The sequence below is a fragment of the Apteryx rowi genome, unplaced genomic scaffold (genome assembly GCF_003343035.1).
Source record: "Apteryx rowi isolate R43461 unplaced genomic scaffold, aptRow1 scaffold_186, whole genome shotgun sequence".
Classification (NCBI taxonomy): Eukaryota; Metazoa; Chordata; class Aves; order Apterygiformes; family Apterygidae; genus Apteryx; species Apteryx rowi.
Genome location: NW_020448152.1, coordinates 1,131,621 through 1,155,569, shown reverse-complemented (window position 1 = coordinate 1,155,569; position 23,949 = coordinate 1,131,621). Strand labels below are relative to the sequence as shown.

Below are 23,949 nucleotides of genomic sequence, written 5' to 3'. Positions count from 1 at the left end.
TCTAATGACTCCCTCAGTTCCACTGACAGCAACCAACACTGCTCAAACAACATGACTTAAGGCCTTCTTTCATCCATTTTGCTACCAACTTTCCATATTTGAAAAGGAGAAAATACAGACTGTTAAGAAATAAAAATAAGAAAAGGACCTGAAAGCCAAAAAAGTTTTAGGGAAAAAACAAAGTCGTGGGTGTGTATGTGGTCATACACTAACCACTCCAATGGCTGTCCTGAAAGACAATCAGTAAATATTAACTGACACTTAAGACTTGCTTATTTAGAATAGGTGATAGGAGATGGTGCTAGCAACATGTGTGCTGGTTCAGTGCCTGCTGACCTCAATAATGTCTGAGTTTTGGTGCTCCCTGGTTTCTTCCATTTACATGGTAGTTTTTTCAATGTGAATATACTCCCACGCAGGCAGTGAAAGTACTTGACACCATGGAAATAAGCAGTTGAGGGACATGCAGACAGGATTATGTCAGCGCAAGTTTTGAGGACAGACTGGCTAATTCAGGATGGGTCAGTCTGTCCCTCCACAGATCCAACAACAAAAGTCATTAATAGTGATAGGGTGGCACAGAGGCAATTAGAGCCTCTATATCAGCTGATGAGAAACTCTTATTAAGCCTTTGCTTTTGATGCAGGTACCATCCTAAGATATCCATATCAGCTTTTCACACTATTTAGGCATTCCTAGGCTAACATGGCATGGCTTGAACTTGGTAATACTTGCAGGAATCCTAAGCAGGATGACCTAACACTAGACTACTTAGAGCCTGCTCCAAGACCAGGCACACGGTGTCAGGACAGCAGTAGCATATGCTCCAGATAAAGCCCCGGCCTCTCCATTCATAGGTCAGACCTGTGCTCTGCTGCCCACAGCCTTTGAGAAAGCATCAGCTTCTACCATTTCACCATTCCTGTTTCTGGGATTTCCTTACTAAGCCCCATCAGGAGATCATATTACTGATAAATTACTGCTCTTTTATAGTCTGACAGGAGCTTTTCAAGGTACCACACTGGTAAATGGTATTGGTGGATTTTGAGATTTCTGTGTTTTTTTTATGATACAAATCAAAGCACGCCATGAACCAGATTAAACACTTGGTCAATATTTGCCAGACAATGGACAAATGTATGAGAAAATGTAGTTAGCTTTAAAGAATGTGCACATACACACAGAAAACCAGGATCTCATCTTTCACATCATTAACTTCTGCAAAATTATTTATAATTGTTTTCAATAACCACTTAAAATTACACTGGGATTCACACTTTTTATGCTCTGCAACAAGTTTCATTGTGTGATGCTGAACTACACAGTTTCTTAGTTCATGCAGCTAAATATTCTGGGGATCACCTATTTTACTAGGTGTTGTACCACAAAATTTTTTCTGGAATAAAGAAAAGAGGCAACCTAATTAATAACATATGAAGTTTAAGAATGACAGTTTTATTTGCAGACAACGAAAAACTGTCCCTTTTTAGGTACTACTAGCAAATCTTAGTGAATCAGTTGGTAGCTGTTAAAGGAACAGCTGAAACATCCTCACAGAGCTATTACATAACAGGAACTCCAAAAGGAACAGCAGGTACCTACCTAATTTCTGTAAACTCAGAATCAGATTGATTGCCTTAGGGTAGCCAGATGCCTGTAATGTCTTGCTGTTATGTACACTTTGGCAAAAAATATCCATTTGGTGACCAACATAATAAGAGTTTATTATGTATGTGACTGATGTTTCTCCAGCTGCAATGTGCATACGTCTTTCTTGAGTAGTGTTTCTTCCTTGAAAAAACACATCTATCTAAAACAGAACATGCAGATTTATGTCTTTGAAATATCATTTAAATACCATTTAATTTTAAAACAGAAGACAAATGGAAGATTAGTTTTCTCTAGTCTATGCTTATTTCAAAAATCCATCCATTAACAAAAAAAACTTAGCCTTTCATTATTCATCTATGACTTTCTAATATCAAATCCATTCAAGTGAATGAATTTCAAATCACTTTAGTCTTACTGATTTATGTCAAATTCTCATTAGGCTCTCTTTTTTTCCCCACAAAAAGATGAAAAACAGGACTCTAGTTATATAAAGGATCTTTGATCCATGCATACTGCTAATATTTACTGGATAGAAGATACTTCAATACTTTCCTGAAGACAGCACTTAAAGAAGTATTTCTTTAAGTGTAAAATCCCCATTTAAGAACATAGGAGCAATATTCCAGTTCCTGATACAATGTACTGAAACTATATTCCTATAGGAGTCACAATACCCTTGAAACATGCTGTACTAACACTGATCGGAATGGAATGACCTTGTTCAGAAACCAGCCAATTAATAAATTCTTAATATTTTATTAGGTAATGTTTAAGCCATCCATAGTTTGTAAATACTAGGAGAAAACCTCATCTTTCATTCTATACCTTACACAATGGTAGTCCTCATTCAAGCCATGGGCTGTTACACTATAAAAAAGGACAGTAATTTTCATTTTTTTTAAATAAAAAACTACCTGTAAAGATGTTGGCACCCTGGCTTGTAGCAACCATGGCCAAGTATGCTGAAAATTCCCAGTTATGTCAGTACTTGTTTCAGACTCCTGGATTTGTCCTTCAAAAACTGTCAGGTAACCACCACAGTGCACTTTAATACTAAAACGCTTGATCGCTTTCAGGTCCAAGATAGCCTGTGTGATACAATGATAATTTGTGAAAAGGCATCTTTATAAAAAGAAAAGCTCTTGTTATTCAGGGTTCTTTTTTTGGTTCAGGCAGTTTCAGCTCAAAGATGTGTAAATGAAGGTCCAGTAAAAACTTGTATCATTTTGTAACATAATACAGTTACAAACACTGAAGAAAGCTCCCACTTTTTTTTTTTTTTTTTTTTTTCCACAGTTTAACAAGTATTCTGCAGTACGTCCTTACCTTAACCCTATTCAGGCTGTTAAATGATTAATAAAGAGCTAGTGTTGTGCTGTAGGCTTGTGTATCTCAAATATACAAATATGCTAGACAACCATTCCGAATGTAAACCCTGAAATCATAATTGTATTCACCTCCATCTAGCTGATACCTGGCACACTGCAGACCTATCAGACAGACTAGGTATATTAGCTAAAACGCACTGCCCTCCTTGTGCAACACACAGTGCAAGCTCAGGTGTGGCCTGGGCTCTTCGCAGATCAGGAGCCAACCTCCAGTCTCCTCCTCCTATAAAACTTCTGGTTCAAGAAGCTATTCTCCAAATCTCTCAAGAATAAAACTAGCTTCTGGGCTCCCTTCCACATTGAATTTTAGACAAGAAAAAAAAGGGGTCATGAGGGAAGCACAGAGAGAAAAGGAGCAGGGAGAGAGAAAGGTAAAAAAGAAAATATAATGTCATTAAACCAGGAGTAGACATTCTGACCTGCGTATATTGGGAAAATATCTGAATTCACAAAAATCTTATTCCTCAAGAGCCTAAGCAGCAACCTGCTTGACCATCTCTACACCTCACTTAGAGACCGTCCTCCCCAACTTCCTCCCACTTCTGTTGGGTTACAGAGCTCAGGAATACAATTTGCATGGCAAGAAAGCAACTGGTTTGTCTCCGTCCAGTACAGAGTGACATTTCATTTTACCACGAACACACTTCTGTGCCTCACGTTATTCCAGCTCATTCAGAAATACTACATGTATGCATGGGTACAGTCTGCAAATGTCCCAGACCATTCATTTGCACAGAAAATTACAGTTAAAGCCTTGCACATCCTGAATGGGACTGCAATGCACTTTCATAATGAATATTCCACCATACTTCAAATTACGCAGAAGGACAGAGGACACTGCTGCTCTTTGTGTCAATTGAATAAAAGGTAAGGAAGGCCCAACTTAGAGTATAGATAAGGAACAGTGTGGGACTGGAGAAGATTATGAATGAGAAAAGAAGCTGAGACGGTGTATCAACTCAGACACCTTAATCAGAAGAAAGGCACATTATTGAACATTAGCTCATATTTTAAAATGTGGAGAACAATCTTTGCCGCTTGTACCTGCTACATTAGGTAGAAGATCATTTGTGGTTATGGTTTGCTTTATTTCGGCTGCATTTAACAGCATCAAGCTTTTTTTCCTGTATAAATCTTGACTTTTAAGTGAAGCAAAATTGTAAAGCAACTTTGAAGTCTGTGCTATGATTTGATGCAAGATGGCATAACACAAGTGAAAACATGAGAAAGATGCCAAAGTTAACAACTGAATGAGTCAAATCCTACTTTCTTTGACAAGGAGACAACAACAATTTCTCCTGCATAGCAAGTGCTGTACAAAGTCACATCTACACCCTCTGTTCTTTGCCATTCAGTTTCTACAGTTTCTGCTTCCATAATGGCTTGATTACAGACCGGACGCCCATCTCCTCTGTCATCGTTTGATAACTTACCTGCAACTCAATCCTGTCGTCTATTCGCAAAGTCTTCAGTGCTTCTATGTTATGAGTAAGTTTGTAGTTAAGAGACACACTATCCAACTTCTGGACAAAGCTCAGTTCTTCTGTAATCTGTTTAGTCCAAATAAAATATGACAAAACTTAACTGTGACACATCTCTGATATTGACACTGTTCTGATTAACTGTAATTACTGTTTCTATCACATTAAATTACCAAAAATTCAAAAAATGTGACCTATACAAAAGTTAGTTCCTCACTACAAATCTCTGTACTGTAATAGGGAGTATGCACCAAGTGAAGATACTTGAAAAGACAGGTTTGATAAAATTTACAAATGGCAATCACAGATCACTTTTGATATCAGATTTGTTGCTAGAAGGGATTACGCAGCAGGAGTGACTGAAAGATACATGAAAGTCAGTAGTTCAGTACTCTAAGGCCAGCCCAACGCTCAGTGAAATCAAAGAAAGTCAATTCTTAACCGGATTGGGTACCATTTTGGGGCCCTGACTTGGTGAAATTTCTTCTGCTGAGCTTCAGGCCCTTAATAAATTAGACCTTTTGTTTTAAGACTCTTGATTGATTTCCACACTGAAGACGCTTCTTCAATGGTCTCATGCTATTCTGCACTGAGCATGTTTACACAGTACACAATTCAGTTAGTCTTATGCTTCCTTTAACAAAGGCCTTTAAAATCAAACCAGCACCCGCACAGAATACTCCTATAAAGGCCTCATGCATAGCTATTCCAAATGGAAAAACAGTGGTTACCAAATCCCTTAGCTCACTCTAACCTCTCTTTCACATCTTGCTAATACGGAGGAGACACTTACTTGCTTGCTGTTCACAGAGAACTGAATAAATCTTTTATAGAGGTCCCCAGTTTTTTCTGATGTCACATCAGCTAACATCCTTGTAGGAATGCCAATGTCAGTAGCTCCTTGAATGTTATGGGTTAGCAGCACATCCAGCTCCTGTCTTTCCTGTTAATATTTCACAACACATACAGCAAAGCGTGTGTAGATCCCAAAGCTTGCAGCCATACACAGTTTGAACAGAAACTCAGCAAATCCATCTGTCCTACATTAAAACTAATTACATTAACTAAAACTTTAACTAACTAAATTAAAACTAATTAAATCCAACTGCACTGAATTTAGTGCAGTTACATCAAGGGAAAAAGTAGAGAAAAATCAAGCATAGGACAGATAGGATACAAAATATATCTTTCAGCTAAAATAAAAAAGGTGCAACTGTCTCTTTCTGGTGGCAACGAACTCCCGCTAGCTGTTTTTCTACAGCACAGAAATACACAGAAATTACCAGCTATGGCAACCAAGTGAATGCTCAACAGGAAGAAGCAACTTCTGTGTGTATTCTTTCCTCCTGCACTGATGACGAGAAGCCAAATCTGTGTCTCTGATCACAGAGATCACTCTGTAAATCACAATCTTTTTTCTTTGTGTGCATTGCTGTACATTTTCATGGTGACTGAACCGCACTATATTGAGAGGATCTGCAGCATATCTGGAGTGAGATAAGCATTTGTGCTTTTGCATGTCATATTATATTTGCAACATAATATAATGAACACCAAATAGTACAAAATAAAAAAATACAGGCACACAAAGAATATAACAAGGAAATGATTCAGGAAGTGCCACAGTCTGTATCCTATTATCCTATACATCTGTTTTACTGCACATTACAGGTGCCAAATTCTCAAAGATCTATGTTTTATTCTGGCATTTATTACAAAAGCTTGTCTATTTGTTCCCAATAAAATAGTTTACAGTATGTCACCCAGCACTTTGTACACTCATTCTAACAATCTGTAAGATACTTACAGCAGTGGCTTTTAGTATAAGGAGTCCTTGCAACTTATTTTCATCAACAAAGATCAACGTCTGTGACTCTAGGTTCATTTTATCTATCAAAACATAGCCTGAACCATCAATTTTTACTGGTGCTCCAAGATCCTGTAGAAATGGGAAGAAAAAAACCAAACACTTCTACAATTATCCACAAATATGCTATACACCTGAAATATTTTCTTCCTAGTAAGGATCTATAATAGCATCTGGCTATAAAACCAGTATATCAGGCAGCATGTCCATACAGTGTTTCAGAAATCTTGATATTATTTTCTAAAAGTTTATACACTTTTTTTTTTTGCATTTTAAAGAGATCTGCCATATTTTTGATATATTGGCCAGCAAAAATAGGACACAGGATAACTTGGCAGCTTTTCTTGCCTAACTGAAGAGTCAATTAATTTTCTACGCTTTGCATTGCTCCAGTGACACAAAGCATCCATAAATCCTGAGAAACCAGTAAGGGTAGGTTTATTACGGCAGTTTTGTTCTGTAAGAGTCTGCTCTTTGTATAGTCAGTTATACCCTGATTCACATATTGAAGTAACAGCTCATTCTGTGATAACATCTCTCTAAACTTTCCCTATACACACTTCTGTCCTTTCCATCTTCTGCCTATCTAGCATTGACTGGTGGGATGTGAGAAGCCTAGGTTTATGATACAAGTATTTCAGACAGCAATACAAATTTTCAGTAAAAATCAGTGCTCAATCAAGCCAAATTTACAACTGCTACTTCAGGAAATTCTGCTGCAGAAATTCTCCCTTTCGCCCATCTACTGTTAGGCCTGGGAAAATAAACTACCAGGCCAGAACTGAGGTAAGAAGTGCTATCCTTCTCTCTTCCATCACGGGGTAAAAAAAGCACAGCACATCACACTAACTGAGAGGTCTCAGCACACTGCCTTTCTTTACTTGGAGAGCTTTGAAACCTGTCTTGCGCCCCAGCTCACACAGCTCTTCCCAGGCAACTGCACTTTGGTCTCCTTCAGAGACGAGGACTCCCAGGACCAACGCAGCCAACCAGGTGGACTGTCCCAGAGCCACAGCTCACTTTCCTTTGCTTTAAATAGAAATGAGACTGTGCTGCAAATGATGGCTCATTTCTGTGATGTGGACTGATCTTTCTCCACAGAGCTCCAGAGACTTTTTTTCTTTTCCTTCTTTGAACAGCGCTCTTACTTCACTACCATTTATAGCGTTTGCAATTCAGACTCCAAGCCTGTAGCAAGGTCCCACCAGACCAGAAGTTAAATCTCATTAATGGAACAGGAGGTGTTACCTGGTGATGCATGGTCAGGCACTATAAATGGTAGGGTTCAGCTCTGGGGCAACTGCATGGACAGTATTTGCAAGAATAACCACTGAGAAAAGGCTCACCAGTCCAAACCAGCTTGTTTGAAATGCCATTTTTGTTTTTTCAGCCAAATCCCCCAGATATTCCTGAACTCGGGTCCTACAGGAAATTGTAATTGCTGTTTAATGCTGGCTTTCTCACTCTGTGTATTTTAAGCAATGTTTTTCTTATATTACATATCAGCTTGTTAGCAATTTCAATTTTCTGTAAAGCTGAATGGAAATTTCCTGACATGAAGATTATCCATTTAAATTATATTTTCATTTTGTTTCACAGTTTACTTGATGCATTTTTAAACTATTCCATGGTTTGTCAAAATGGCTGAGAAACTGCAATCACAGTTCCCAAAGAGAACTCTGAATACGCATTATCTCTGAAGATAAAAGCCCAGCAGATTTCTCAACTGTCCCTTTTAAAGAATACATCAGAATACTTAACAGTAATCCCACTTGAACAGTACGGACTAGTACAAGCAAGTCCATTGACTTCAGGTATTGATTCATACAAAATTTGGCTTATACCATATAAAAGTACAGTGAATGACTGGTTCCAAATGTAAGATACAACATAAAAAGGGGACAATGCTTTTCTAAGATCTGACTGTGCTACCATTGAAATCATCAGACTATTTTCTTTTGACCTTAGTAGGTGCAACGGTAAGATCCTGGTTTAGAATTAGATGTAGCAAGTCAAAAGTAAAGCAAAAGATTCTTTCAAATACCTGAATTGTTTGGCATTTGTTTTCTATAAACATTTTCCACTGAAGCTTCTTTTCAGAGTAGAAATCCCCATTCATTTGAAGCTCACAAGCACCTGAATTCAATCCTATGTCAATATGATATTTTAACTCCTTTTGTGCCGTGACAGACAGCTTGTTTTCCCTTGGAATTTCTTTCAGTTGAAGGAACTCATGTCTGAATTGAACTTCCAGGGTCATCTTTGGCTTGCACTCTGTTCTTACTTCAAGACGGGCAACCTTGCCATCTGTTTCAAGGATGCAGAGAAGTCCTGCTTGGCAGCTGTCTTTCTGAATATATCCTGTGAGCCGTGACTGAGCTGGAATACCAAGATCCTATCAAGATATTAAAAAATCCTTTAGATTATACATACACATTGAGAAGAGAGGTTTTTCTTCTCCTCTTAGCACATGAGGAATGAGATTTTATGCTACATCAGCAAACACAAAGCCTGCAGTCTCAGCGCTGCCATTTTTCTCCCTCCCAACTGTAAGGTGGCAATTTTGCCTGGATAATGCTTGAGAGAAGATTTTAGGACTGGCCCACAGAAATTACAACTTCTTTACCTATAAGAACTTTTACACTTACAAAAATACAAAATGTGTATTTCTTCAGAACAGCAAAGATTATTGACAATTGTCTGCTTCATTCAGATCACACCAATCTTAATTTTCAGAATGCACTAAGCCCCCCAAAATAATAGGCTCAACACATGTTCTTGTAGCTGATGGTCTGAGGAAATATTTTTTTGTAAAATATTAAAAATTCAAGCCTGTCTTGTGCAACATTCTAAATGAAATGTTATCTCCCATTTGTTTTCAAAATATTTGTGAAAACACTGAAAATTCTATTATTTTTTGCATTTTGAGTGGTTTTCATTCTCTCTTCATGATGGATGACAATACAACGATACACATTTTCCTGTCATTTTTGTATTGTTACCCTGTAGTTGAAGAAATTAAAATTGAGGAGTTAAATGGAAAAAATAAATGCATATGAACATCTGGAAATAACCCTAAACTTGCAGAAGTCATTCTTTCTAATGTAGTAAGTGAGACTAGATGGGAAAACAAAGCAAATTTCACAACTTCTACTTTGATAAAATGAAAGAAAATATTTTTTGACAAATGTTTCAAACTAAAACCTGCTGATCAGCCCTAGAACAGCAAGGGCAGTCTCAGTTTGCCAAGGCGACAAGCAGCAAGGACTTTAAAACTAACCTCAGTCTACGTAACATCTGTGAACCACAAGATCCATACCGTCTGCCGTAAGACATACGCCTGTAGAGTGACTTTCCAAAACCCAAACATTGTTATTTTAGCTAAATCCCCATAAGGCCTTCATTTGATCCCAAAACTTTCTTTAAAAGCCTCAAACAGCTACCTGCAGAAGCTGACACTCTGTTTCTGTTTCCAGTGTCCATTCAGCTTTATTCTGAATACAGAGACCTCCTCTAGCCTTAAGGTTGCATCTGCCAGCCTGCAGCAACAAAATGCCTTCAGTGGTGACATCTGTGGCTGCAGAGAACAGGACAGAATTTTCAAAAGGCAACCCAAGCTCCCTGAGCCAGGGAACTGAATGCCTTAGCATCCCTTGGAGTGTGTATTCATGCTTGCAGGAAGTGTCTATCTGCATATCTGCTGTTTTGCCATCACACTGGAGGTTCATCAATAAGCCAATGTTGCAGATGTTCTGTTTGAAAGAGCCCTCAAAGGCTACTGCATGAGGCAGTCCCACCATCTGCAACAGAAAAGATTATACTATTTAAAGTACATAAGGTAAAGCAACCGTCTTCCTAATTTGTTTTGAACTAATGATAAAGCATTTCTTCTTTCTGAACCCATATACTTTTGGAAAGGACCATATGAGACAGCTTGTTTCACAGAGTAATCAGAAATGACCCTGAGAATGAACAGTATGGAAAAAATCTGACAAAAACCTTTTAATAAAAACTGCAGAAGTTCATAATCCCAAAGGAAATCTCCAAAGTTTCAAACAGAAAGGATTCACTTTTCATTAGATTTTAGGACCAAAGTTATTTTATTAAAAAAGCTGGGATTAAGCAACTATTTTATGGCTACAGCAGTAACATGTGTCACTCTGTTACTCCAAATTCTCATTTTTAAGTATACCTTTGCAAATGTTTTGACTTGTTGCTCTGGCAGAACCCCTTTAATAACCAAAACTATCCTTCCCATAAATAAAAGTGTCAGGACAGAGTCCTCTGTGACTCATAGTGATACGAAATACAAAGATTATGATACCATATAGAAAACCATCTAGAGTGTTACCTCTAGACTGACACACTTGTTTCTAACAGTAAGTATCCATTCTGTATCTGTTTCATTGCTTGCCAGGTTCACTTCTCCATCAGCTTTTAAACTGCAGTGCCCAAGGACAATCTCAAGCACGCCTTTATACTTGTCACTTCTCATGGCTGACACCTTCACTTGGTTCTCTTTGGCAACACCCAGAGACTGAAGCTGAGGCAAGGAATGCTTGAAGTCAAGCTCCAAATGAGGCTGGATGTTGAAGGTGGCATAGAGTTGCAGACAGGCAAACATCTCATTAAAAGAAATGTGTCCAAAGAAGCTGACAGTAGAGTTGCTGGTAAACATCGACCCATTCAGTGAAACTTTTGCTGGAGTCTATAAAATTACAGAAAAACTGTTGTCAAGCTTGTTCCCCTGTCAGACCACATAACCATTTCCCTACTGCAATACACATGCTTATTCTTAAAAAAGAAAAAAAAAATGCTACTATGAGTGCAAGAGGAAACACATTTGGTATCCATCCTACATACACATAAATGTCTACAGAAATAGAGAGAAGGGCCCAGAGTCTTCCTTTAGAGTTCTATAATAAAAATAACAGCAACCCCCCCAACTGTTAAAACAATTATCAATAACAAAAAAGCAACTACTATTGCTTTTATTATCACTTTTATTTTTACTGTACACAAATAGAGCTCTAGCATGTGAGAATGTGTTAAATTCCCCACAGACTTCAGCAGAAGTGACCAGTGTTATGTAGACTGGACCCACATTACATGAGGGAACTGGAATCTATTTGTGTTTTTTGCCACTGGAACACATATGAGAATTGCAGTCACTGCCATTACTGTTTGTCTAAAGACAAATAGTAATCTTTCTGAAGTCACTCACAGGAGACATGTTTTTAACACAATCTTAAGAAAATGTCAGATTATAAGGCATATCTTTCTGGAACAGTTCAAGTGTCACAGGGGCTTTCACAAACAAATGATTAGTTAGAAAGAGCAGAAAATGGATTAAGAAAAAGTAAACCATGCAATTTATACTGACAACACTGGGAAAAAAACCCCACCACCAGCATCAAACTTACAGTAAGACAATATGGCTCAGTGGCCAGTTCCAGTCAAACAATTTTTTTGCCCAAGTAGTCTGCATTTTCAATTTGACTGACTTTCCAACCATAGCATAGTTAATGTACATCTTCAGGGAAATCATACTAGAAACTAATTGTCCATCAGTTTGTGTATTTATGGAACAGACAAGATTCTCAGCTTGCGCCTCCTATGTTCCCATGTCCAGTTCATTTCAGATTGGCTGCACAACAGCAAAACAAGATCATTTATACTGAGTTCAGTTCTAACTGGCAGAAGATACAGTTTGGAGGCCTCAGCTAGTAACATTAATGAAACTCTTTGCCTTTGGTTTTATGCAACCTGTTATCTCATGGTATCATTAGTTTTACGCTAGGTGCAGACTCTTTCACTGAGCTCTGAATCAGTCCAACTTACTTGCTTGTTGTAGGACATGGGAATATCACCTTTAAAATTGCACCTGTCGGGCCTGTAAGCACCTCTTAGCTCTGCTACATGTTTTGCACTTGGTGCATAATTGTGCACTAAGGATGTAAATCCGTATCACCCAGATACAAGTTTGGTTGAAAGTTCAGACTCAGAATAAAAATTCTATTGCATGACGGTGAAACTGAATGCTACCTTCCTCATGGATTTGTCTAGTTTTTGATGAACAAGCAATCTGATGCAGTTGAATCTGGAGATATTAAAGGAGTGAAAATATCTGAAGGTTTGTACACAACTTCCTGCAAATTCAAACTCATTTCTACATCTCTGACACCTTCCAGTACTTAGATTCCCTTGGTGGTAATTAAGACAGTATGCTGTTGATAGCAAAGTTTAAGAATGAAGCCTGTACCTCAGAATGATGACTTGCAATGTCTCCATTGCAAAGGCCAGAAAGTTGTTTGTAGATGGATTCTCCACTGCAAGTAACCTGTTGGCATATCAACATAGCACAATCGGAACATGGAGAAAAGCAGAGAGGACTAAAATACAAAGTAAAGATCTAAAAGGCTGCTTTCAAGAGAAAGAGCAGGAAAAAGTTAAAACATAGCTTTAAGATTAAAGGTTAGAGATCAGTCTCAAAAAGACAAAAAGTTTAGTGGATCTGAGCCTAAATCATGTCTCTAATCTTACATTATTATCCCAAATATCATCAGGATAGACAAAGAGAAGAATATCTTCAAACAGTAGGAAACTGTCACTTGCTAGACAGATTTTTGATGCTCTGGCTTTTGAATTTGGCAGGAGCTAGTGGTATTTCTTATGTTTAACATGGAAAATACCACTGTCACAAGTAGACACTCAGTGTTTTAAATGCCATCAGCATGCCCAGTTGCAGACTGCGAAGTCCTTGGGGATGGCTGTTGGCTGTACAAAAACTACTGCCATTATTAACCATTCTCCTGTTTAAATTACTGCACCCACAAACAGCTAAGTGCTCCACCTGCAAACCCCACTTTAGCAAGGTGGAAAGGGACTGGACATTATCATGCCTGGACAAGCACCCTTTTGGATATGCACACTCCAACTTCATGCCATACATGTTTTGTTACCTGCCATATTTTGCTTACCAGTAAAGAGCAGGTTTTCAAGCAGTTTCTAGGCTTTCTGTGCTGGTCTTGTTTGGGAAAAAATCTCTCCCTTCTGATCTCCTAGCTTGCTCTCAAGATGATAATTTAAACAATTGAGAATGAACAGCAAAAAGTGACATTAAATACATCATATAACAGGATTTCTGCTAACCTGTATGGCCTGTGGGACAATGTTTATCAGTACTCCCACATCATGATGAAGTGAAAGGGAAATTTCCATAGCACCAACAGTGGTTTTCTTCTCTATTTTGACTTTGAACTGTTCCTTCTCCACCATGGTTGTTAGCCCTGCAGCAATCCCTTTGCTGAAATTCTGAGTACAAAAGAAACCAAATAAGGGAAAGACACAAATGACAACATCCCAGTGACAGCTAGTAAAGCAGAATCTGTTTCACAATGCTGCAACCTGACAACCTGAGTCACAGCAGCAGCACTGGTAAAAGGGAAGTGCAAATTCTTCAGTGTGGCTTCATTTCAAAGACAGATTTTCCTGTCATGCTAGACCTTCTGAATGCTCTGTACCAGCACTGGACCAGCAAACACGATCCATGATGTTCCTGTGCTTTGAGATTTCCAAAGGGAAAGCCATGTTAAACATTCTCTAGCTATTTAGCAGACATCCAAAGGATGATATTGTAACTAGCAAAATCAGGTACAAGATGCAACACAGTGCCTAGGCTCATGGACACTTACGCTACATACATTAGGCCTGCCTGTCCACTTCCTATTTATAGAGGAAAAATAAAATTGGACAAGACTACCATCCCTCAAGGCACTTCACTTAAATCTGAACTGAATGTAGCATCTTATTTAGTCTAGATTTAGTTCCAAAACTTCAGACAACTGGTACATGGTATGACTAGAAGCCATGAAGAAACCTTTCGTTCACACAGCAATTTAGTACATCTTAAAAATGCAGCCACCTTTGGAGTGAAGTGCATCCTGTGGTTAACAGCACACAGGAATAACCTAAAGTGATTAGAAATGGTTCTGCCAGAAATTAAATAATCACAGGCAGAACTTTTCTTACCTGGTAATAGCCAGCAGCTTCCACAATAAAGGGAATCCCAAGTTTCTTTATCTTTGAGATGTTGTGCTGTAAACTCACAGATAGCTGGGATTTAGGAGGCTCTACAGACAGACTCTGACCTTCAAACACAGCAGTAATCCTTTCACTGCCACTCTGTAAGGCTATAGTAACGGTGTGATTTGCTGTGACATGGTCACCCACGGCAGTGAGAATGCCGTCCAAGGGCAATCCTAATGACAGGGAAAGAAGCAAAATCAACACAGATACTGCTGGGTTGTCATTGCCTGTAAAATAGATAAAAGCTAAATTACAGATTAAAGAGAGAGCTTCTATCCCTTTTCATAACAGGAGAAAGCACTTTCTGCTGTGTACTTACAGGAAGAGAGAACATTACCTACCATATGAAAATCATTAAAATCATTAAAAATGATTGTTAAATTAAAATGTGATATGCACCTTGGAAGTCAAAGATTATTCCTTTCTCAATAAAGGATATATGGCAATGAGTATTGTGTGCAACTCCAGTAACTGGCTGTTAGAAAGTTTCAAAACAGACTTCTTAGGTCCAAAGGGACAAAGGCAATTTGCCCATCTGAAATTATTGATAACTTCAGTTCACAAAAGCCCTTGGTTTTGCTTACGAAACAACACTTGGAATATTTTACTCTTCAGAGTGATTTATTCAATGACATTCAATGACATTCAAGAAATGTTTCAATTATGGTCCGAACCAAAAAAAGGTATAAAAATATGCTTAGAAGAACTGATCAGCATGCACTAACTGATCAATATGCAGAGATAAAGATGTACAAGAGAAAAATAATTTATTTTGAAGCAGTTCAAATAGTTTTAAAATAGTCCTGTATCCATTCTATTGTATTTTCTTAATGATATTAAAATGAATGTTGCTGAAGTTAAGTCCAGATCACATTTTGCTCTGGTGTGAGCAAATGTAACTTCCACAGGTCTGCACCCATTTATACAAATTCACCCCTATATTGTTACACCATATGTTGATCAAGTCAGAGTTTTCTTCATACCTGCATTTTTTAAAGAGCTGATATTATGTGCGAAAGTCCCACTGACCCTGATGTATTCATGACTCATGACACTGGAAAAATCTACAGAAAGGGCTTTCTCATCCACCAAGAAACTAGCTAAGCCCCTTTTGATCTCTTTACTCAGCTCCAGGTGTCCTTTCAGTTTTGCCTCCATTGGCATTGCCTGACTGCCGTTCTGAAACACAGCAAAAGTGATATTGTGTACGCTGGAATTCCCAAACACATTTCTGTTCCTGAGATGGAGTCCATACAGTGCTTTGTTGATCATCACATTGATATTACCTGTAATGGGCAGAAATGATTACTGCAGAGAGCCCTTTGGGACAGAAATGACCAGGATTTGACGAGCAACATGCAAATTAATCATTAATTTAATACCAGGAGGAAGTAAATGTATTTCCACTGATTATAATAGATAATTTAGCCTAATCCAGACAGAAAATTGGTTCATTGTTAAGAGAACAGTTTCTCTACTAGTAGAAGCGCCTGTGTTGAGAACAAATTACATAATAGCATTTATGGCAGCTGTTTCTTTTTATTCACAAATTTGTTTGTGCCTTTAGGCCAGGACTAAGTATACTGCGCTGTCTTCTGAAGGCAAATGTACAGAGGGATTATGATCTTCCACAAAGGCTCCTTGTATTACTCCAGGATAAACAATTCCTCTGGAGCTCTGCAGTAACATGCTCTACTTCATGGAGCCATTCGCAAGGGCGAGGTCCCCGAGCCTGCCACTCCCCTGCATTTCAGAAGGCTTGCACAGGGAAAAAAAACACCCACTACTTCCCTCGATCAACAAAACTAACAAATAAAAGATGCACCTGCAATGAGAATGGTAGTTTACTCAAATGTGTCTTCACCCCAGTGATCAATGGTTCATTTTGCATACTAAATGCATCCTTTTGCATTAAATGCACTACTGTAAGGAATACACTATGACTAAAAAGTCTCCTTGGATAGCTGCAGAATTAACAGCAAAACATAAAGTAAAAAAGTACCATCATGTATGTTGCTTTTGCGCTTCAGTAATCCATTCAGAGAAAGAAGCTGAGGTATAGCCTTTAATCCAGTAAACGTGTGTCGGACTTTTCCATTTAGGGACAAGACAAGACCAACTTTCTGCTCCCTGGCTCCCATGAAATCCACACAAAGCCTATTTTCATTAAGCTTTATCTCAGAAGATATCAAAAGTCTAAAAAGACAGACAGAAAAATTGCCAGTAAAGTCATCTTAGTAGTGCTTAATTCATGTTAGTCTGTCTCTGTCGACCTGCAGCAAAACCATCCCATTTATTTGGTAATGTTCAGTGCATACTCTGTATTTAGACAAAAGAGAAGCAGATTTTACAAGAGATCTGTACAGTATGTTGAAGAGGAGACTTTTGCCTAAATGGGCAAAAGTTAGTGATCAGAAACCTAGCACACATAGCTGGGAGAACCCAGAGAAAAATAAGGTCAGACTTGCTGTGCCTCACTGCTTCTGCTCATATTGCACCCAGAGTAGTTTCTAGGGTGATTGTTTCTGCAGTTACCTGAAAGCTTCTGTTTGGATGGTTCTTCTGCACATGTTCTTGTTACCATGCGTTGTTAGTCAGAAACTGGATGTTGGAAGAGATGGACGAACTCCAATGATTTCTATATATGGAAGGGTAAGGGAAGGGACTTCTAGAGATTGTCCTGCCCAACCCCCCTGCTCAAAGCAGGGTCAGCTAAAGTGAGTTACTCAAGACTGTCTGGTCAGGCTTTGAGTATCTCCAAGGATGGAAACTCCACAAACTCTCTGGGCAATCTGTTCCAGTGTTTGCTCACCCTTACAGTAAAAAAGTTTTATTTTTTTATGTTTAAACAGAATTTCTTGTATTTCAATTTGTGACCATGTGTCTCCTTTGCTGGAGACATTTGTATTAGAAAAGTTTAAGGAACAAAGTCTACAAAGTGGCAAGTTCCATTTAAATGACAAGGGTTTAAACTTTAAAATCTTATAAAACAGTGAAGATTCAGTACATTAAAAAAACTAAAAGGGTATATTTTGAAGGTAACATACGGGATTTCTAAACTAAGTACAGTAGGCCCAATTCTCCTCTCACATCTATTAACCAAGATTCTGATTTCTCTACCTTGATGGAAAGATTTTGCCCATTAACTGGAACTGCATTGACTCTGGTTCTGTCAAGATTGCCTGATGGAGGAAAGCGCTCACTCCGACAACTCTGGCGTGCCTCCTCTTTTCATTGTTCATATCAACCTCCAGCATCAGCATGTCCCTTCCATTGGAATGAAGGCAAAAGGATCCATTAAGGTTGCTCTCACCATAACTCTTCAGGGCTGCTTGGACCTACACACAGAGAAAACAAGAACAGCACATTAAGAATCTCAAACCATAATGCAGAATAGTGAAACATCAGTTTGAGGAATAAGATTGCAGACAACGATGAGGTTTGGGAGGGTCTCATGAACCATTAAGAAATTTAAATTAGGAGGACTAAAAATAAAATTGCATCTTTTTTTGCCTCAGATAAGATCTCTTTTCCTGGCTGCTGGTGAATCATTCATTTACTATGCTCCTAAAAAGAACTTACTGAATAAATATTCTCAAAATTCCAGTTTCCCCAGGCGAACACTATCAGATCTTCACAACTGCACACTGACTTCCAAGGAAACAAGCCAGCAGAATGTTTGATAAACTCCTGAGAAACAATGTTTAAACACCTTCAGTGTCATTCACTTCATAGAAACCTATTTGCCAGATGCTTTTGTTTCTTTCCTTGGCTAGGAGAAGGCATTTGTGTTTAAGCAGAAAAATAATAAAAAAAATAGATTTCCTAATCCATTTTATTCTCTTCAGCACCCATTCCTGGGACACAGGATATACCACAAACTAGAGGAGCAGTCTGAAGTTAAAATCTTGACAATACATCACTGCCAGTGATAAATGAAATCACAGCCATTAGAGACTGGAAAGACCTGCTAGATCACATAATCCAGCCCTTGTCAACATGGGATAAAGCTAATCCTAGAGAAAGAACATTCTGAACTGGCAATAAAGGCTACAGACGATACATGATTTTGCCTAGAAGTCTGTCACCATGATAGAGCTTTCAACAACCACACTGGTGAATTATTTTCCACGAGAAAATCCTTTTCTTGCATTATAGGGAGCTGGGATGCATGCAACGCAATAGAATGTTCCCATATTTATTTCTTCGAGAGCACACATTTCTCCAGAACAAGACAAAAGGGAAATATGACAACAGAAGAACACTGTGTCCTTTTAAATTAACACATGAAGGAGGCACCTTGTTTTGATTATCCAGAGCAGATGAAAATGAATGAATATATTCAACTCTCCTTTGAATTTTTAAAACTTTACTGTTATTCTTCAGTGTAAAAGGAGGAGAAAAATACAATCAAAATGCAAGCCCCCTTTTCCCCCCAAACCCAAAATGTTTCCCCAAAACCCAAATGAACCACCTAGCTCATTACACCAGCAGAATCAAGGAATGCAGATTTCTGAAAGGAGAGCTGGCACAGAAGTAATCCAGCTAGCATGTTATTCATCACCCTTCTTTTCCTAGACCCAATTTATGGCTTTCCTAGCCTCTGTTTATAAACAGGTTGACTGAAAACAACCTTCTCAAAGACCTGAAATAAGGTCAACTCATATGCAGCTCAACTGTAACTGCATTCTGGTCAAGAGCCAAGACCTTAAAACCTTACTCTAATGCACTGCTACTACGGTTGGTCCAACCCAGCGGCTTCAAACAACTCTGCCAAAGCCAGCCTCTTTGTACCACAATTGGGAGTAGCACAGTGCTGTTTCTCTATCAAATAGCCATCACTCCAAAGTAAAAGGATATTTTTAGAGGTTAAATGATCTGTTTATGCTAGAGCACTCCATATCTCAAAAAGCTCGACTCAAATGGTTAACATTATGGCTGCTAAACCGAAGAACCATCTTGAAACAAATTCAGTGTATTTCATTAACTGATTTAGAGATCCTGGACTGATTGTTATTGTACATTCAAGAGATGGCTCCAGTTAATTATTCAGAATAATTGGATATTAAGTTACTTAAGATATGTCTATGTTTTGCTCAACTAATAAAGGTATAATTATACTGAATGTATAGGTAGAAAGAGAGTGTATCCCAGCTAATTTTAAGTTAATAGCTTTTACTTGAAGGATTAGGGGAAATTTTGACTGATAAGAATACATAAACATGTAAGAAAATCCAAAATGCAATTTTTATCCTTTCAGCTGAACTCTAAAATGTTGGCACAAGAAAAGTTATACTGTTAAAAAGATGAACTATTTTGAATTTCAAGTATAATTTTACCTGAGTTTCAGACTGATTTTTTTCCAAAGTTTTCTGAATTACAGCCAAAACATAAGCCACCTATTCCAACTGCATACAGCCATCTATCCAGAACAAACTCTATTCAAAAAAAGTTAACTGCCACCCCAAACAATTTTGGCCTCTCCACTACCCTCACTGGATTCCCTATAAGCTGAACAACTTTATAGTATATACATACATTTGTTACCCCGCTACATCTTGAAAGTGGTTCCACAGTAATTTACAGTACAAAGTTGAACTGCTTTCAGGGTGAAATGCGTGCCTAATGCATGCAGCAAGCAAGAGACATAACATGGATCTTCAGGAAAAGAGTTTTTATACTGACTCTCCAAACAAGACAGAATTTCACCCCTAATGGACAGGAGTCTTCAACACTGAGTGAAAGAGCTGCAAAAGCCACAAGTTCATGCAATGAGACTGCAATTATCAGGGAACTGACCTGTGAGGAATCGCTGTTGTTGATTATGGCTTTTACATTCACACTGTAGTCAAAGTCTTCCAGTTTGGTTTGCCTGGAAAACAGCTCCCCACTTAGGGCCACTGCTTGTGGAAACTTGAGCTATTTGACAAAGCAAAATGTAGAAATAATCACTGCACTCACATCAACTGCTTCATGTTATTTCCTGTCTGAAATTTTAGCATAAAGTGAGGAATGTTTAAAAGCAAACATGTATAAAAGTTTACCCAAGGCACTGCTGAAACAGTATGAAAACAAATGATCAGTGTTTTTCTTACAAGACAGTACTGATACTGATTGTTATTTGGTCTGCAGTGATATGTGGGAGCCTTTGTCATCATCAGGATTTTATTGAATAGGAAGTTCACAAGCATAGAACAATCATAGTTCTAAATGCAAAGCAGAAAAAGAACCACCAAGACATGAAGATTAAAACAACATAAATGAAGACAGACATGGAGAAACTGTTCTCTGGAAAGGAAGAAGGTAGTTCTTTTTCTGTACATTGTAAAATAAAGACCAGTTTCAGCATCAATACCTGGAATGAATGAGTTACATCCACATATAAAAGGTGTCTGAAATCTGCCTCACTGGATTTGTCCTGGTATCTTCCTAGAAAGCTGAGAACATCTTCCTTATTGACTTTCAAGGTAGCCTCAACTTCCTGCTTCACCTGTGTGTTAAGAATGTAAGTGAACTGCATTGAGTATTAACCCTATGTATTATGACAGATGAGAGAAGCCATTGCAGTTGAGAATTATTACATTGTGGCTCAGAATAAAAAATAAGCAAAGCAGAGGAAAGAAAATAACTGCATTTGCAAGATGGATGATAGATAGGTAAGGATTAGATCCCTGAATCCTTTCCAATGCTTGTTACTTATAATAATATTAATGTTTAACATTAATTCAAAGAGAACTTTGCTTGCAGCATTTACCTGGTGAGAACTAAAGACCTATAAGCAAGCTAGGTCCAAAAAGACAATAAACTGCAAATCTATACAGACAGGTAATGAATCTCTCCTTCTAAATGAAATTTAACAGGAAATTTACTCACAGTTTGGTGGCTTCGAGTTAAAATGCATATTTCAACATTTTGGGGGAACCACCTGTAGTTATAAGGATGAGCTAAACCAGCACAAATCTAAAGGAGTTTAAAAAAGAGAGGAAATGCAAGGAACATAAAATATGTACAGTAAACTACTCATTTTCCGTTTTCTTGATATGCCAGGTTAAAGGAAATTCGTGCATCAGGTATTACTCACATAGGGGTTTTCAGATTGATAGCCAAGTGTAAAAGTTTGAACTGATTCCTCCAGCCCATTTATCAAAACTTTTGTCTCCAAGAAGTAGTGCTTTTGCTTTTTGTCGATGGTAAACGTCTCCTGGAGAAGGAAGCTCTGTGGAATGAGCAGTTCAAATGGATGCCTGGAACAAAAAAAGGAATGAACAAAATGTAAAAGATCTTTATAGGCAACCACAAAGAGAAAACATGCATAGTTCAGCTGAAACTCCAAAACTTTCAATTGCAGATGTGATTAGGGTACTGAAGCAAAGCATGTAGGACCAGGAACCTGTGAGAACTTAATAGAGTGTAACTACAGCTTCATACAAACTACACACATTCACCAGAATTTCTGATGAAAAATTTCCATCCTGGATTCAGAAAAGGTTGGGCAGAGCATGGGAGAGGGTGAATCTCTAAAATTCTGATGTGCAGACCTAATACATACACTTTACATACCTTCATGGCCAAAACTTCATTTCAAATAGGGACAGAGTGTCCAAATACTTAGGAAAATCTCAGCTGGCAAGTACATTCTCCGTTTTCTGCACAAACAATATCTGCATGATGATAATTCCATGCAACATATGTTCAGCTAGTAAGTAGTAAACTGCTCAGAGAACTATATAAGTGCAACATTTTATGCTCTTTATTAAATACGTCTCTGCATTTACTTAGATGCCTAAAAAAATGCAGTAACATTTATAATCACACACTGGACTGCATTTATACATGTTAGGATATCTGACAGAGCTCTTGATTTTTCATTCACATACTTCTCCCATTATTGAAAAGGCATCTCAGGGTTTTTTTTTTTTAGCTATCTCAAAGATGCAGAGCAGCTCCTGAGGGAGCCTTTGCACTCCTGTAGACCTTACTACGTCTTAAGAATGCCGAGATCTCCCAAGCGATGATCTGGATTTCTCAGGTCTGAGCATGTATTTTTAAGGAGGTCTTCAAGCTGTGTTTTGATAATGGGTCATGAAGGGAGAAATTCTGGTAGCCAAAATCTAGAAGCAGTGTACTCATTATCACCAGGAAATGAAAACATGTTCCAAATCTAAACAAGAGCATTTGTTATGTGTTTTAAAAGGGAAACATGTGGCTTTAGAACAGCTATATCATTGCTAAGGAGTAGAAGAAAAGCATCTGGATGGCACAAGGGATCAGATCTGGATTTTTGAACTTCTCACCACTTAGAAGTTTGGCCATACCATAAATCCTGTTGTTTTCATGAAAGGAGGATATACTTTAAATAGGGTTCTTAACAAACACATGGCCACAGCATGCACTGCCTATTGCTTTTGACAACTTCTTCGTGATCATTTCAATAACAAGAGCAAAGGCAGAATGGATGCAGATAACCAACCCATGGAGTCAGTGTGCTGGAGCAAGCTTAGACAACAGAGTAGGAAGCACAAGTTTTGTGCATGTGGTACTTCAATCTTGTAAACTTTTTCCCAAGAGCATCAAGATGCATATTAAATTTAGGCCAAAACATTCTTCAGAGATAGAAAAAAGGCTACTGAACCTGAAATGGAGAGTTCCACGTTTCTGATAGAGCATCTTCTCCTTCTTCAGCTCTTCTATCTGACCTTCAAACTGCAGCACGACAGGCAGACTATTATAGTCTGTCCATATAGCCTTCACAGAAACGTTTGTCTTTTTAGGCTGCAGTCCAAATCATGCAACCAGGAGAAGAAAGGACACTTGCATCAGATTTATTGGATTCATATTCAGGAATGCCAATATAAAAAACACATAGTTCAGCAGGCTACAGCAGGGATGTAACTTCACACAACAACTCCTTTCTCCTAAAGTTCAAAATCCTGATCTCAATTTAGATAGAATTAAAAGTGACATTAGTAGTAAACCACTGACTTCAGCAGAAGACGATCAGACAAATGCCCTATAATGTATAATTTGAGTGTAAACTGTTGCAGTATAAAAAAAGCTGTAGCTCTGGTACCAGTATATTTGAACACAAAAACTGATTGAATTTTCAAAGCATAGAATGTTGTGACTAGAAGAAACACTGTTTTTCGTTTTATTTAATACATACGACATCGAACTGACCAAAATAACCGACCAAAGCATCTCTTTGGATGGCGAACTGTTGTTTGGTCATGTAATGCAGACACAAAGCAAAGTAGAAATTATTTTTATTTTATTTTAATTATTTTTATTTTAAGCACTACGATAGATAAGGAGGAATGCAGGGGCTTAAATAACATATAAAACAAGCCTGTTACTATGCAAACTTGCAGGCAAAATATGTCAATTCTCCAAGATACTTGGCAGAATCTTCCAGGCCTGTCATACATCTGCATCAAAATATAAGTAGTCACATTTACAGTTCTCTTTCTAGGCACGTATTACCTCTTTGACCTCTCCTCCCTGTGTTTCTGTCTGT

The 23,949-nt window shown here is 38.1% G+C and overlaps 1 protein-coding gene across 1 annotated transcript in view; it reads right to left on the bottom strand.

Annotated features, from left to right (window-relative positions):
* Positions 1 to 1,342: 1,342 nt before the first annotated feature.
* Positions 1,343 to 23,949, bottom strand: part of LOC112964145 — a 39,856-nt gene continuing 17,249 nt past the window's right edge. The window contains exons 11-29 of the mRNA XM_026061870.1: positions 23,068 to 23,207; positions 21,517 to 21,679; positions 21,309 to 21,395; positions 20,791 to 20,925; positions 20,235 to 20,354; positions 17,556 to 17,773; positions 16,438 to 16,631; positions 15,419 to 15,721; positions 14,379 to 14,608; positions 13,500 to 13,661; positions 12,610 to 12,687; positions 10,699 to 11,055; positions 9,791 to 10,147; positions 8,392 to 8,742; positions 6,288 to 6,419; positions 5,274 to 5,423; positions 4,433 to 4,549; positions 2,526 to 2,699; positions 1,343 to 1,396 (exon numbers count right to left, since the gene is read on the bottom strand). Of these exons, the coding sequence (XP_025917655.1) occupies positions 1,343 to 1,396; positions 2,526 to 2,699; positions 4,433 to 4,549; positions 5,274 to 5,423; positions 6,288 to 6,419; positions 8,392 to 8,742; positions 9,791 to 10,147; positions 10,699 to 11,055; positions 12,610 to 12,687; positions 13,500 to 13,661; positions 14,379 to 14,608; positions 15,419 to 15,721; positions 16,438 to 16,631; positions 17,556 to 17,773; positions 20,235 to 20,354; positions 20,791 to 20,925; positions 21,309 to 21,395; positions 21,517 to 21,679; positions 23,068 to 23,207 (3,522 nt within the window). The remainder of the gene's footprint in view (positions 1,397 to 2,525; positions 2,700 to 4,432; positions 4,550 to 5,273; positions 5,424 to 6,287; positions 6,420 to 8,391; positions 8,743 to 9,790; positions 10,148 to 10,698; positions 11,056 to 12,609; positions 12,688 to 13,499; positions 13,662 to 14,378; positions 14,609 to 15,418; positions 15,722 to 16,437; positions 16,632 to 17,555; positions 17,774 to 20,234; positions 20,355 to 20,790; positions 20,926 to 21,308; positions 21,396 to 21,516; positions 21,680 to 23,067; positions 23,208 to 23,949) is intronic.